This window comes from Coptis chinensis, chromosome 5, assembly GCF_015680905.1.
Source record: "Coptis chinensis isolate HL-2020 chromosome 5, ASM1568090v1, whole genome shotgun sequence".
Lineage (NCBI taxonomy): Eukaryota > Viridiplantae > Streptophyta > Magnoliopsida > Ranunculales > Ranunculaceae > Coptis > Coptis chinensis.
The window spans coordinates 86,480,910-86,494,729 of record NC_141460.1 but is presented as its reverse complement, the minus strand read 5'-3'; the positions used below and the strand labels follow the sequence as shown (position 1 = coordinate 86,494,729).

The 13,820-nt window shown below is 35.1% G+C and overlaps 1 protein-coding gene across 3 annotated transcripts; it reads left to right on the top strand.

Moving 5' to 3' along the window:
- The first annotated feature begins 10,095 nt into the window (after window positions 1–10,095).
- Window positions 10,096–12,742, top strand: ATS2 (Phospholipid/glycerol acyltransferase family protein). 3 transcript variants are annotated; one of them, XM_086561466.1, is made up of 7 exons: window positions 10,096–10,390; window positions 10,638–10,748; window positions 10,822–11,019; window positions 11,109–11,515; window positions 11,613–11,714; window positions 12,014–12,308; window positions 12,487–12,742. In XM_086561466.1, exons 2-6 carry the CDS (start codon window positions 10,646–10,648, stop codon window positions 12,227–12,229), a joined length of 1,026 nt encoding a protein of 341 aa, XP_086417592.1. In that variant the 5' UTR covers window positions 10,096–10,390; window positions 10,638–10,645; the 3' UTR covers window positions 12,230–12,308; window positions 12,487–12,742. The 3 variants fall into 3 exon arrangements, with proteins under 3 accessions (XP_086417592.1, XP_086417593.1, XP_086417594.1); XM_086561467.1 differs by having other exon boundaries at window positions 10,199–10,390; window positions 10,641–10,748; XM_086561468.1 differs by having other exon boundaries at window positions 10,199–10,390; window positions 11,613–11,694.
- Window positions 12,743–13,820: the final 1,078 nt, after the last annotated feature.

Genomic DNA, 13,820 nt, shown 5'->3' with positions numbered 1-13,820 from the left:
AGACCGACTATCTTCCGGATGGCACATGTCTTTCCATATATGTCCAAAATCTATGAGGCCTTTTGCGTTGAAAAGAAGACTCACAGACCTTACTTTTATATGTTTTACAAAAAATCTAACTCTTATGCTAACTATACAAAAACGGGGCTCGAATACAGTGCGTAGAAACTGTATTCTGACGAAATATTTTTCTGCCAACCAAATTTCTAGACGCCATAACTATCTCCACATGCCTCGGAACGGGATAAGGCCAATTGGATTAGAAAGAAGACACTCAAAACTTACATTTTTATGTTTTATCAAAAACTTAAATCTCAACTTAATCATGTGAAATCGTGGATCCAATCCAGTGCACACAACCTAAGTTCTGCAGTCAGAAAATTCTGACAGCCTAAGTTCTCGAGTCCATAACTCTCTCCTCACAAATCCAAAAGGACTGTGGTTTGCTGCATTGGATAGAGGACTCAATAAAGTTTCATTCAGAGTTGGATTTGGTGAAAAAGACTAACTATTCAATTTTAGATGGAATTTCAAATATCACCGCAGATACAATATTATAGCTAAAAGCAGACATCAAGTTTGTTATACAAAACAAATGGATGCAACAGGCCATCATTAGCTAACTTGTCACAAAACAAATGAAATGTATGAGCTAACTTGTCACAATAATCTTGTTTAGAAAAGAATGAAACAAAATGCTACAAGAAAAATGTACGAGCTAACTAGTGTTACCAAAAAGCTCAAACTAAAACAATCTATAAAGAAGTTAGTGTGTCCCCCGACTCTCTTATACACCCATACACTCTTACTTTGACAAATATTTCCAACTTGAACACTATATAATTGATTAAGCAATCAGCAATTCAGCACTAGCTTCATGTTCGACAAGTCGATTCTTGATTCAACCTCATTCGCCCTAAGTAAGGCATATGGTCACTTATACATAGAGCATACTAGACTACTAGAGTAATAAGTTGTTCACTGGGCACCTTTTGGAAGAACTTCACACCTTAGTTCATGGGAACCTTGAACTAATCTGATAAACGGTCCTCATCAGTGTAATAGTTTTAGTTGGACATAGTAACTCATAACAGGGAATTGAACTAACCAGTATGTCATACTAATATATTACCTACAAGCCCACAAAATATGTAAATCGTCCCTCAGCTCCTTTTCCTCTTCAATTATTACTCTCTAGTTGAGTACTCCTTTTCCTAAAAGCCTATGGAGCTCTAATCGATTGACTGGCACAAACAATAGCATATACATTTTCCAAACTCCAAAGGCTAGATCGATGACTTGTGCCAACCACATACATATTTTTTCAAAGGCTATAAAGTCTTGCAAACCACTTGAAACTAGTTACTTAGTTAGTTAGAAACCATTTTGCATAACAAATTGCCCAAACTTTTAGCAAAAGAATAGAACGCATAATAAGCTACTTGAGAAAAAGTGATGGATTTCAGGGGGTAAATTTGTGTTTTCAATTTACCAATATTCCTAAATTTTGAAACCCTTTTATATTGTTCAAACTCACACTTTCATTACCAATGTTCTTGAAATATAAAAGTAAGAGAGAGAAGAAATACCAGATTTTGAATCAAAAGGCATTAAGGTAGAGAGATCAATGGATAAAAATGGTGGGAGCTAGCTGGTAGCAGGTTGTTTCTTCACTTCTCTTTCGCGGTCATTTTTTTTTTCTTCTCGTGGTTTTTTTCTTTTATTTTCTTGTTTATGGGTTTTATAACTTAATCTGTAGATTGGAATCCAGTGCTCCACAAGTGATACCAGTATACACGCTTTTGTGGTTGGGCCAACCAACTAGTTGCCTACGGTCTATGGAATTGGGCTCAAAATATAAGAACCAAACATAAAAACCTGGATAGTGCACCCTAACCCATGTACAGGTTGGCCCATACATGCTACCAAACAGGGCCTTAGTGTGTCACTTTTTGATATAACTGACACAAACCAAGCAACATATTAGACCCTTTTTTTTTTTTGTGTGTCTAAGTGGGAGGGTGGGAAGTCATTCCAAGGCAGGTCCTATCCAAATGGAGAACCTATCTTCATTTAACCTTCCTCGCCATAGAGAAGTAACATAAGCGTAAGCCTTAAAATTATACTTTTAGCTGTTCTTGGTTGTTATTGTCACCTTTCTGTCATCAATGAATGAGATATGAAGTTATCACAATTCATAGAATGCTAGTACTGTTGACAACATGAAAATGATTTACATGCACAAAAATAAAAGAGGTGGGTTTTTGTGAAAAAGCAACGTGATTGAAGAAAAAGAAAGGATTTTTATTTTTTTTCTAAAAAAAAATAACATTTTTTCCCCTGTTATTTGTGGCCCATTTTCCTTTATTTATTTGGTTTTCTAGAGGTAGATATATATGGCCATTAGATTTTGTTTGATCTGAGGGTCGGCGGGGTATGTCAAGATAGTATATTATAATAGTATGTCGATGTAGCCAGCCCGTATATATATATATATATATATATATATATATATGTGTGTGTGTGTGTGTGTGTGTGTGTGTGTGTGTGTGAGTTAATTAGACTAAACCCCCCATTTTATGATTCCTTAGACATAAACCCATTTTGTTTTCTCTCCATCATACCAACGTCAATATTTTACTTAATACCCTAATTGCTCTTGTTGTGTTTAGTGTAAGTTACGACACAAAAGTTGTTTTTAGAAAAAAAAAAAAAAAAAAAAAAAAAAAAAAAAAAAAAAAAAAAAAAAAAAAACGAAAAACGAAAAACGAAAAGTGTGGTCAGTATTGGCTTTGAGGATTAAATTGTGGTCAAGGGTCACTTGTGGTTTTAAATCTTACTCCAAATTCACATCATGAATGCAAAATTTAAATCATTTGTTTGTAATTTTGAAATGGCAGCGAAGCGTAAAACGTTGGTTGAGTTTGCAGCATCCTAAATGGAGATTTTGGTAGTCAGATATTATTAGTCCCTACCAAGACAACCATAATCCTCATAAACGCTTTTGTTTTAGGTCTATTTTGAGTTTTGGCTATTTAGCATTTGCTAAATTTGGTGGTATACTAATCAGCGACGTAGTGTCTCTAGGAGTTGTAGCTTAGAACCTTGTTTTTGTAAAGTAGTAGATATTAAAATTGCAAGGGAAATATCGTATTTGAGCTATGGATTGCTTGTTGATTGTGAAAGTCCACCAAACTTCATCCAATTCCTTAACTGCAATCCACGATAGCCTCTGCTCCATTTTGCAGTTGTCTTCCTTATACCCATCCCTCCAGGATTAATATAATCCAATGCTCTTTTCCACTTTTTTAGTGATTGGAGATTGTAGAGATTGCTTTTGCAAAGGAAGTTGCATTGTTCTCTTGCAACATTATTACCAATGTATATTGGCTCATTTAGGTGCAAAAGCAACATCCACGTTATTTTGGTTTACCAATGAAGTGACGATGTGTCCTAACAGAAGTTTGGTATAATCCTTAGAGCTTGTGCGTCGACTTTCTAATATAATTTATTTTACATCATATTGTGGTTATATTGTTGGTGTAGAGCGTTTGTGGAAAACTGTCCTAATTACCTCCCTGTTCATTTTAAACCTTGCTGCAAGAATCTCACAGTCAATTTGGTTTCAATAAGGAGGAGTTAAAATATTGTGAAGGTCTTTAACTTGCTTCTAGAAGCTGCAAAGAGTATGTTTCATTTCTTCCACTGATTTTTTTTTTAAACCTTACCATAGTAGGCCTGTAGAGGAATCCAGCTTATGCACGTTGTGTCATGCTTTTGCAAAGAGTATGTTTCATATTTCAATATTTGCAAACTTTGAATTGAGTGTTAAATTTTGCAGGGTTGACGAGTTTGTGCACTAAACACAACAAGAGCAGTTAGGGTATTAAGTAAAATATTGACGTTGGTGTGATGGGGAGAAAACAGAATGGGGGTTTATGTCTAACGAATCATAAAATTGGGGGAGTGTGGTTTAGTCTAATTAACCCTATATATATACTAGCTTGTAGGCCCGTATATATGCACCGGCTATTTTGAAAACATTTATATTTTTTTTAGAAAATTGGGACTACCGTTTTAGTCGCTAACCCATTTTAATTTTCTAACAAATTGTTTTAAATTAAGTTTTAAAAACCCGTTTTTCAATTAGGAGAGAGATTCTGTTTTAATAGGAGAATGATTCGGTTTTAATTAGATATGCTAGATTTTCGCTTAATTTTCAATAGGGGAGGAATTCTCATTTTAATAGGAGAAGGATTCCCTTTAATTAAAAGTGTTAGAATTTGTTTTAATAGGATAAGAATTCTCGTTATAATAGAAGAGAAATTTCCGTTTTTCAAATAGGAGAGAAATTCGTTTTAATAGGAGATGACGTGGAATTTTTCGAGTTCTATTAAAATTCTTATTAAAGCTCCCACAAGGGGTATTTTTCGAGCTCTATTAAAATTCCACGTCATCTCCTATTAAAACGAGAATTTCTCTCCTATTTGAAAAACGGGAATTTCTCTTATATTATAACGAGAATTCTTATCCTATTAAAACAAATTTTAACACTTTTAATTAAAGCGGGAATCCTTCTCCTATTAAAACAAAATCTCTTTTCTAATTGAAAAATGGGTTTTTAAAACTTAATTTAAAACAATTTGTTAAAAAATTAAAACGGGTTATCGACTAAAACGATAGTCAACAGGGTTAGAAAAAAAATCTAAATATTTTCAAAAGAGCCGGTGCGTATGTACGGGCCTACAAGCTAGTCTTAATATTAAAGCTCCCACAAGGGTATTTTTCGAGCTCTATTAAAATTCCACATCATCTTATATTAAAACGGAAATTTCTCTCTTATTTGAAAAACGGGAATTCCTTTCCTATTATAACGGGAATTTTTCTCCTATTAAAACAAATTCTACTACTTCTAATTAAAGCGAGAATTATTCTTCTATTAAAATGGAAATTCTTCTCCTATTGAAAAGGGAAAATCTAGCATATTTAATTAAAACGGGAATTATTCTCCTATTAAAACAGGATCTTTCTCCTAATTGAAAAAATAGGGTTTTAAAACTTAATTAAAACTTAATTTAAAATAATTTGTTAGAAAATTAAAATTGATTAGCGACTAAAACGGTAGTCCCAATTTTCTAAAAAAAATCTAAATGTTTTCAAAAAGAATTGATGTGTATGCACGGGCATACAAGCTAATATATATATATACTAGGGTATGCCCGTGTTCATTTAGAGTCGCCCTCTGACGCCTAACTCAGTAAAGCAACTGAACTTGAACACACCCCCTCCCCCGTTTTGATTCTATTATACTGACTATTGTTCCATTTATGATCAAGAATGATTATTAGGCTGAGAAACTCGACATCACACCAACTTGAACCACCTAAGGGGTAATTTGGATAGAACCTCCCCATTATTTTATGACTTTCCAATGTTTTGGATCATGTTAAAAGGCTGCAAAGACAATTCTCATTCAATAAATCCGGTAGTGATTCGCACAGATGCTCTAAACTCATTCATCTAAATGGACTTAAACATAGAAGAACACCAATTAAACCAAATGAAATAAGAACAATATGAGAAACAGATACATAATCAGACTCCCACAAGTGGTTTGAATGAGGACATCAAAACAGTACCAAAAGAGCACCCACAAAAGTACGCCAAGTACAAAAAAAAAGTGAAAGTCTGGATAACATTGTTGACAATCATAACTCTTCCAGAAACCCTATCCTCATTCGCCAATGTCAGGGTCATTATCATAAATCCCAAACCTTGAGGAAACTTCATTGAAGAAGTATGTAATTATCTGTTTTAAATTCGTTAAATAGAGTGAGTAGGAAATACAATATATACTGAAGGGAATAAGAAATTGACAATTTGGAAGTGAAACAATGAATGATTGTATTCACCTCTAGACTCTTTTCTAGTTTTGGAACAAGCAAATATGTAACGCCCCAAAACTCAAACAATTACAAACCTGACACGTGGTTTTTATAGTAAAATTTCGGCAACATCTCCTCTATATTTTTGATATTTCATAAATATAAACCTGTCATAACCTGAAAATCACAATCATATATTTCTCATTGGTTAATCCAGTTATTTAACCGCCTCGACGGATGCGAGGCAGGTCAAATAACTGGCTTACAAAAATGAGACCACTTCAACATTATGACTTAATGCATAAAAGTATTTGAATGTCTCGACTAATGCCGATCATCAAAGCACCTTACAAAGTCATTACCGAAAACACAAGTAAAATACATACATCCGACTATCTGAGTCCCATAACTATCAAAAGGTCTACACCCTTAACAAATAATATTTACAATGTATACATATACCATATTTCCTAAAGTTTCTATTGGGGTAGTTCCATAAACGCGACTTTATGTAACAACACTAATAAATCAAAGAACAAACAATAGCCACCGAAATGCTACCTGCACTAAAATACCTATGAAAGCAGCAGAACCAAATCAAAGCTCAAATCAATCAAAATTAATACTTTTCGACAAACCCAAAATCAAAAAATAGAACCCTTAATAAATAAGCAAATAAATACCTGTAATACACCAGAAGAAGCTTAGACTAAACCTTTACATAGAAGAAAACAAATAATTCATCTCTGGCTAAACGATTTTAAAACGAACTGAATCTTTACATGGAAAATCAAAGAGATTGAGTTATAAGAGAAGAGATGTTACCTGTTTCACTTGACCTGCGAATCAGCAGAGATCACTAAGTTATAGTGATTGGCCAAGGTCCTATCGCCACGTTCATGGATGAAAAAATTAAACAACACAATAAGTAGAGAAAGACCAGGGAAGGAAAAATGAAAAAATGAAAAGGAACATACCTGAAAATCAGCAGAGATCACTAAGTTTGAAGATATGAGAATTGAAATTTCTTCGTTCAGCTAAATACCATATAAACAGACGTCACCATTTAGTAGGAATTGAAATAGATTTGTATAGAACTATAAATTTAGGTGTTGTAAGATCAAAAAGAATAAATTAGGGAAAAAAAAACTAACCAAGGTTGGCAAAAAGTTATTCAACGCAATACTGACAAAATGTAATTACACACCAACTCGTAAAACCTACATAATTTGAACGAAGCAAATTAACCAAGTAAGAGCAAATACAAATGTATCAATTTGATAACTATAAATTCAATGAGAAACTATTCAACACGTGACTATAAATGAAAAGAACTTATGGATTATAGTAAGACTTCTGGGTAAACAAAGTTTGGGGTGTGACTTTCCGAATTTGGAGGGAGGAGAATATTGATTCTGTCTGAAGAAGTGCACCTTGATAGTGCGACATATAATTGACCGTGGCTGAAAACTTGGAACTTGATAGAATGGCCTCATATCCCGATCTGCTACTGGTTCATCTCTGGTTTGGTTGAAATGCTACTTGTGGTTGGTGCTCCGACCGCAGTTGGTGGATCAATGAATCTAACCGGAAAAAAGCTTAGAAAGAGCAACTCTTAAAAAATGTAGGAGTGACGGCGGCTGGAAGAATAGGGCATAAATTTTTTGTTCGAAGATATGAGGAAAGAAGATCCAGTAGATCCGAGTATTTTGGACGTAAGGAAGCATACTCTTTAGGAGCAGCTTATTCTGCCATGTCACAACTTAGAAAAGACAATTACAACCATTGGATGGAGGCCCTGCGGGCCCCACACCATTGCTTTTTATTAGATAGATTAGTATACTTTTCTTTCTTTCTTTTTTCCATTCTTGGATGCTTACAAGGATCAAAATCTTTGACTACCGAGTGGGGATTTTCATTCACCTCAAGACATCATCTTAGTGCTTAATATGCTGCCCCGACCAGCCAACACACGCAAAGCATTGGGAATGACTTGGGAAAAATCAGTGACATAGTGCCTAGATGGTGAACTTGTGAAGTGTCAATTCCCGACCAGCCAACACACGCAATAAATAATTTCTTATGTTTATGCAGGATGAATTTTGTTAAACTTGGAAAAAATTTAGTTTGAAAGTGAAGAAACTTCATGAAGACAAAACTGGAGGTCCTGCACCAAGGGAGCCTGAAGAGTTTCTACGCTAATCCGTATTCAGGATGTATATGTGAAACAACATAAGAAGTTAAGTAAAGACTGCAATTACACGCTCTGTAATTTTTAGTGATGGCTCAGGCCTTGCTCAAAGTCGAGGATTGCTGCAAAGCTCGTCTGACGATATACTTCAAGATTAATAGCCAAAGAAACATCAATCATTTCCATCCGATAAGTATTTATTACCAAAAGAATAACAGATGCTTTGGGCAGTTTGGGGGCACATTTAATTCTAATTCTCCATTGATTTCTAACAAAATAGATAGTAATAAATACAAAAACTTGCGCACACACCTTTTTGTGCCAACTTTCAATTTCATCGATAAAACAATAGAAGCGAAAGATCATCCAGCGATTCTAAAGAGTTCCCTCACTAATTTTGGACCTTCTCCTAAGTACTTTTGAATCAATTCACTCCCAACAACATGCAAGAAAGTTGCTAATGTTGAGTTTGCTACTTTTAAACAAACTTCCATGTCAAATAGTCCAATACCTAATACATATATCTGGAAATGGAAACAACTAAATTGTATTAATAGACGTGAAGAAAGAGCAAATGGAAAATGTGAAATGCCCCAGTCAAAGAGGACGCTCAAACATGGAAGAAGCATATGCTAAGCTACTAATTAATAGACATGCTTTATTTACCTAATTATTAACATTCTCAAACATATGATAATACAGTACTCCAAGCTATAAACAATGTATTGATAGTTATAAACAATTCTCATAACTATAAACAACACTTTCTTTTTAGCGAAACATTGACTGGAGTTAACATTATCCTCAAGCAGGAATAAACTTACAGGTTCTGGTCGAGAAACGGTATTTCGAGATCCCATAGCTTTGTAGAGTTCACAAAGCTCCGGTCATCTATATTTATAATATTTGCTGAATAATAGGGGAACAATTATACATTCAGTCTTCTGCAGAATTTTAAAATGTAACGAATTGTTTCATTTGATTCATATCGTCTGATCCTATCTCAAGAGGCCCCGTAACACATGAACTCCCGCTCCTTCAATCATTCAAGAGATGAATAAAAGCATTGTACATATATGCACGTGATAACAAAAGATTGATTAATAAATTAAAACAATGAAAACCCGTCGGACCTCATTTACCCTAAAACGGGGTTTTAAAATAATCTGAGGCATGAGTTGTTGCTTGTGGAAATGAAACAAGGCAATCAAATTTCCGGAAAAAACACATCAAGCAATTGCCTAGAATTTTTTCTCGGAGTGACTCACGCAAAAGGATAAATACATAAATTGTTTGAAGAATAAGATCCAATAGATCCAAGTGGTAGGCGTAAAGGAGCATACTCTTTTTGGGATTGACTTATTTTTCCAAGTCACAACTTAAAAAAAACGATAGTAACCACATGGAGCTCTGCAATTGTGTTTTATTAGATAGATAGATATATATATATATATATATATATATATATATATATATATATATATATATATATATATACCATATACAACAATTTATACAACACCATTTTATAAGTTGTATTAATAGATAATACTTTGTGGGTATTATCTTACCACTATAGAGATCATATCCACAAAATTTCATATCATTCTAAAATCTCTAACCCTTTCAAAACTTGATTTGAAAATGTGATTTTTTAGTGGTCAAGATTTAAAATTTTGCAATCCTCTTTTGACATCTTTAGAAATTTTCGAATGATCCCATTTTTAGCAAGATGCTCTTTATGGTAGGAAGATGACATCCACCAAAAATCAAGTTGTAAATAAATTTGTAGAATTAGATGGAGGCCATTATATAAACTATTGTATATAGATGCGTATATATTATATATGTGTGCCATTGGTAAAGATTCAATTATTTAGATAATTTTAAAGCAACCTAATTCGATTATAAAAAATTAAAAAGTCTCCTCTACTGTGGAATTTAACAATAAGCAGAGTAGCAGACAAAAATGTTTAGCTAAAAATAAAAAGAGAAGAACTAGACAACAAACATGTAGGTAGGGTAGTGATACTGTGACACAAAAGAAAGCAGGGGTTGTATAACTTCTTGTAGCACTCCAAAAAAACAATGTATTTTATGGGCCTTAGCTAAGTTTTCCAATGGGCTCTTCATCATCATCACCCTTCCATTCTCCCCCAGTAAAGATTTCAACTGTCAACCGATGTCCTAGAGCTCTAACCGATTGCCGTGCCACACACTCTCTCTCTCTTTACTTTTTGTGAACTCTATTAAAAAAGGTCTCTTTCTGACGCCATCATCTCGGATTGTTCGGTTGGTCTTCAGCTATATTCAGGTTAGCTACTATTACTTTCAAGTTCCCCAGTTTTTCATTTTTTATTTGATGGCTGATCAAATATTAATCATATTGAGCTAATTTTTTTTTCATTGATATATAAATGGAAGATGTAAAGATTCTCATATTGATAAAACTGCATCTCTACTAATATATTTGTGAGCAAGTCCGCCTGGTTGTTGGCCGTAAACGTAATAACATTTCCACTTCCTTTGAGTGATTTACGTTCAGTGTTCTCTTGCTGCAGCAGAAGAAATGGGGACCCTGCCATGTTATATGCAGTCTACTTATTTGCCTTATGCTTCACTAAGACCTAGAGGTTCTTCGGCAAGCCATTTACACAGATCGATTGTTAACTGTAAGCACCATTTTGACCCTTTGTCTGAGTCAGCTCTAGCGACAATGAGATTTATTTTAATGTTCTTCTGTAGTTGTCCCAAGAGACGTAGCTGGATTTCCAAGAAGAAAGTGTGGTCCATTTGAATATGGACTGAACCAAAAAACTGAATTTTGTAAACTATATTACGACAATAGTTTACAAAAGCGGTGTCCACTGCCCCGGAATATTGTTGTCAGATCCGAGTTTGCTGCTGAAGCTGGCTCTCCTGATGCTTCCTACTCATTGACAGGTTATTAAAAGATCCTTCTGATTTTGTCATACTTTTGTTCTCGACTTATGACCCATAAATAACCACTTCTTTTTTTGTTTGAATTGCAGAATCCCAGCTTGGTTCAAAAGTTAGAGGAATATGTTTTTATTTTGTCGCTGCTGTTGCAGCGATCTTTTTGTTTATCTTTATGTTAGTATCACATCCTTTTGTTCTTCTTTTTGATCGATACCGGAGAAGAACCCATCACCTTATTGGTAAGATTTGGGCATCACTAAGTGTGTTTCCATTCCTTAAGGTCACGTTTGAGGGATTGGAGAATCTGCCTGCTCCAGAGACACCTGCTGTATACGTTTCCAACCACCAGAGCTTTCTAGACATATACACTCTACTGATTCTAGGAAGAAATTTCAAGTTCATTAGCAAGGTTGGGATATTTGTTATTCCCATTATTGGGTGGGCCATGTACCTTATGGGTACTATTCCTTTGAAACGCAAGGACAGCCGAAGTCAGTTGGTACTGATCCCCATCTCACTCTTTGGTTTGAATGCAGTTAAAGTCAATTATTTATTCTCTTTGCTAACAGAATTTAAACTTGCTGTCTTAAAAATAGGATTGTTTTAAGCGCTGCATGGATCTGCTGAGAAAGGGTGCATCTGTTTTCTTCTTTGCAGAAGGAACTAGGAGTAAAGATGGTAAATTAGGGGCTTTTAAGGTTGGGTTTATATGTTTATTTATTTCAGTTAAAATCTTGTATTCTTATTGCTGATCAACTGCGATATTGATGATAATACAAACTAAGAGTACAAGTTGCATATACCTTTTCACCTGATCAATAGTCAATCCACTGGGCTTTATCTGTTTAGTTCTAGTTTCTACTTTCGTTAGTTGTGTAGTTGCGTGTTCTTAACTATAGAAATGGATTCAAGCTTTGCCTCTGTAAATTGTTCGGTATAGTAGGCTTCAACAATCATCCCCTGACCTGCACTGTTTTCTCTTGGTTTTGACTTGTAGAAAGGTGCATTTAGCATAGCAGCAAAAACTGGAGTACCTGTGGTACCAATTACTCTTATGGGAACTGGCAAGCTTATGCCTGTAGGAATGGAGGGTACATTGGGTTCAGGATTGGTAAAAGTTGTTATTCACAAGCCCATAGAAGGAAACAATCCAGACATACTATCTGACAAAACGAGGAATGCTATATCAAGTGCACTCATTCATCAAGGCTAATTGTGCACTGCTACATTCTTGCTACTCTGTGATTACCAAGGTTGCATTTCTGGTTCAAGGCATACCTTTTCTGTTTAAGGTACATAATTACTGCCCTATAGTTAGTCCAAATAGTTTATACTGTTGGGCACAATGCCATTGGAAGCAGTCCACTGTTGATTGATGACTTTCTTCTGTGTTGTTGATCTGCATTGAATCTTACAATTAGAGCCGTACTAATTCAGAAAATTGAGTATGTTTTATTGCTCCCCTGGCAGAAGTTGCATGTGTTTGGAGCTCAACCTTTCAAATACTTCTACGCTGTTGATTCGCAAGTGTTTACCGTCAAAACGACCAGATTTAAAGTTATCTCGTGAGCTGTAAATGAGTCCAGAATGTAGCTTAGTAAGTAAATAACTTCATACTAGTTGGTTAATTGTTGCCGTTACATTTGTATTTGGACATGCTTTTTGCAACTGAGGCATAGAGTCCCATAGAAATCTAACGCGGAAATGCGAAACAGTAATTTTGGGAGTTGATGACTTCATAAGATATGCGGATTGCTGGTGCATTAAAATCGTTCTTTTTTTCTTTTCTTCTTCAGTAAAATTCTATCAGGAATTTTATTTTAGGGTGAACTAGTGTTAACCCCTAGATGGGAAATTAGGGTCTCCCCCCTAAATACACACAAAAAAAAATCGGTCAACCCAATCTGACTTTTTTTTTTGTGTGTATTTAGGGGGGAGACCCTAATTTCCCATCTAGTGGGGGGAAATCCATATTGGCTCATCTAGTGGGGGGGTAATATTGGTTAACCCTTTATTTTATTCTATCAAGAATTTTTTTTCTTTGGATCGTTCTTTCATTATCAGCGTCTATTTAACACCTAATAGATATGGCATGGACAACCATTCCATGAATTGCTTATGTGGAAATATTAGAGCTAGTTCTAGGAGTGTTAATGGCATATTTGTTTTCTATAATATTCAAAGAGCAGTTTTAAGCTGACAGACAGTTATTAGGAGGCTGCGCAATGCATATAGTTGTGCATCCAAATGTAAACCTGTTGTGCATCTTGGTGGACAATTATTGCGCGCTTTGGACTGTCTATATTGGAGACCCACTAGTTCCTTTATGTGTAGAGCGCCTGAGTTCCTTGTTCATGAATTAGCATCTCGTCATCTTCATGCATGGGATGCAAGTAACAAAGAGAACACAAGCAACAAAAGTTCTCTATTATGTTGGAATTTCCCCCCAGCCCGTCGTCTCGTGGTTCACCTAACACTGGTGGAGTTGAAGGGATGGCCGTGATGGGCAAATACAACTTACAGGGTTTCTGGACCTCAATCTTTTAGGTACTGTGCTTCTAAATGACGAGCTTTGGCTTCTGTTCTTCAACCCTATGCCCCTCTTTCATAGCAGACACCTTTCAACTCGTATGACCTTGTGGGTATCTCAGTATATCTTCTGATCGTTGATCTTGCTGCCTGGGCTTTCAACGGCACAGATATAGGTCATTTTCCAAGCTGTATTGCAGAGTTTGACGTTGAACTCTTAATGAAAAAATATCCATATATGTCACCCGCCTTCCGAGTTGGACTGTTTTTATGTC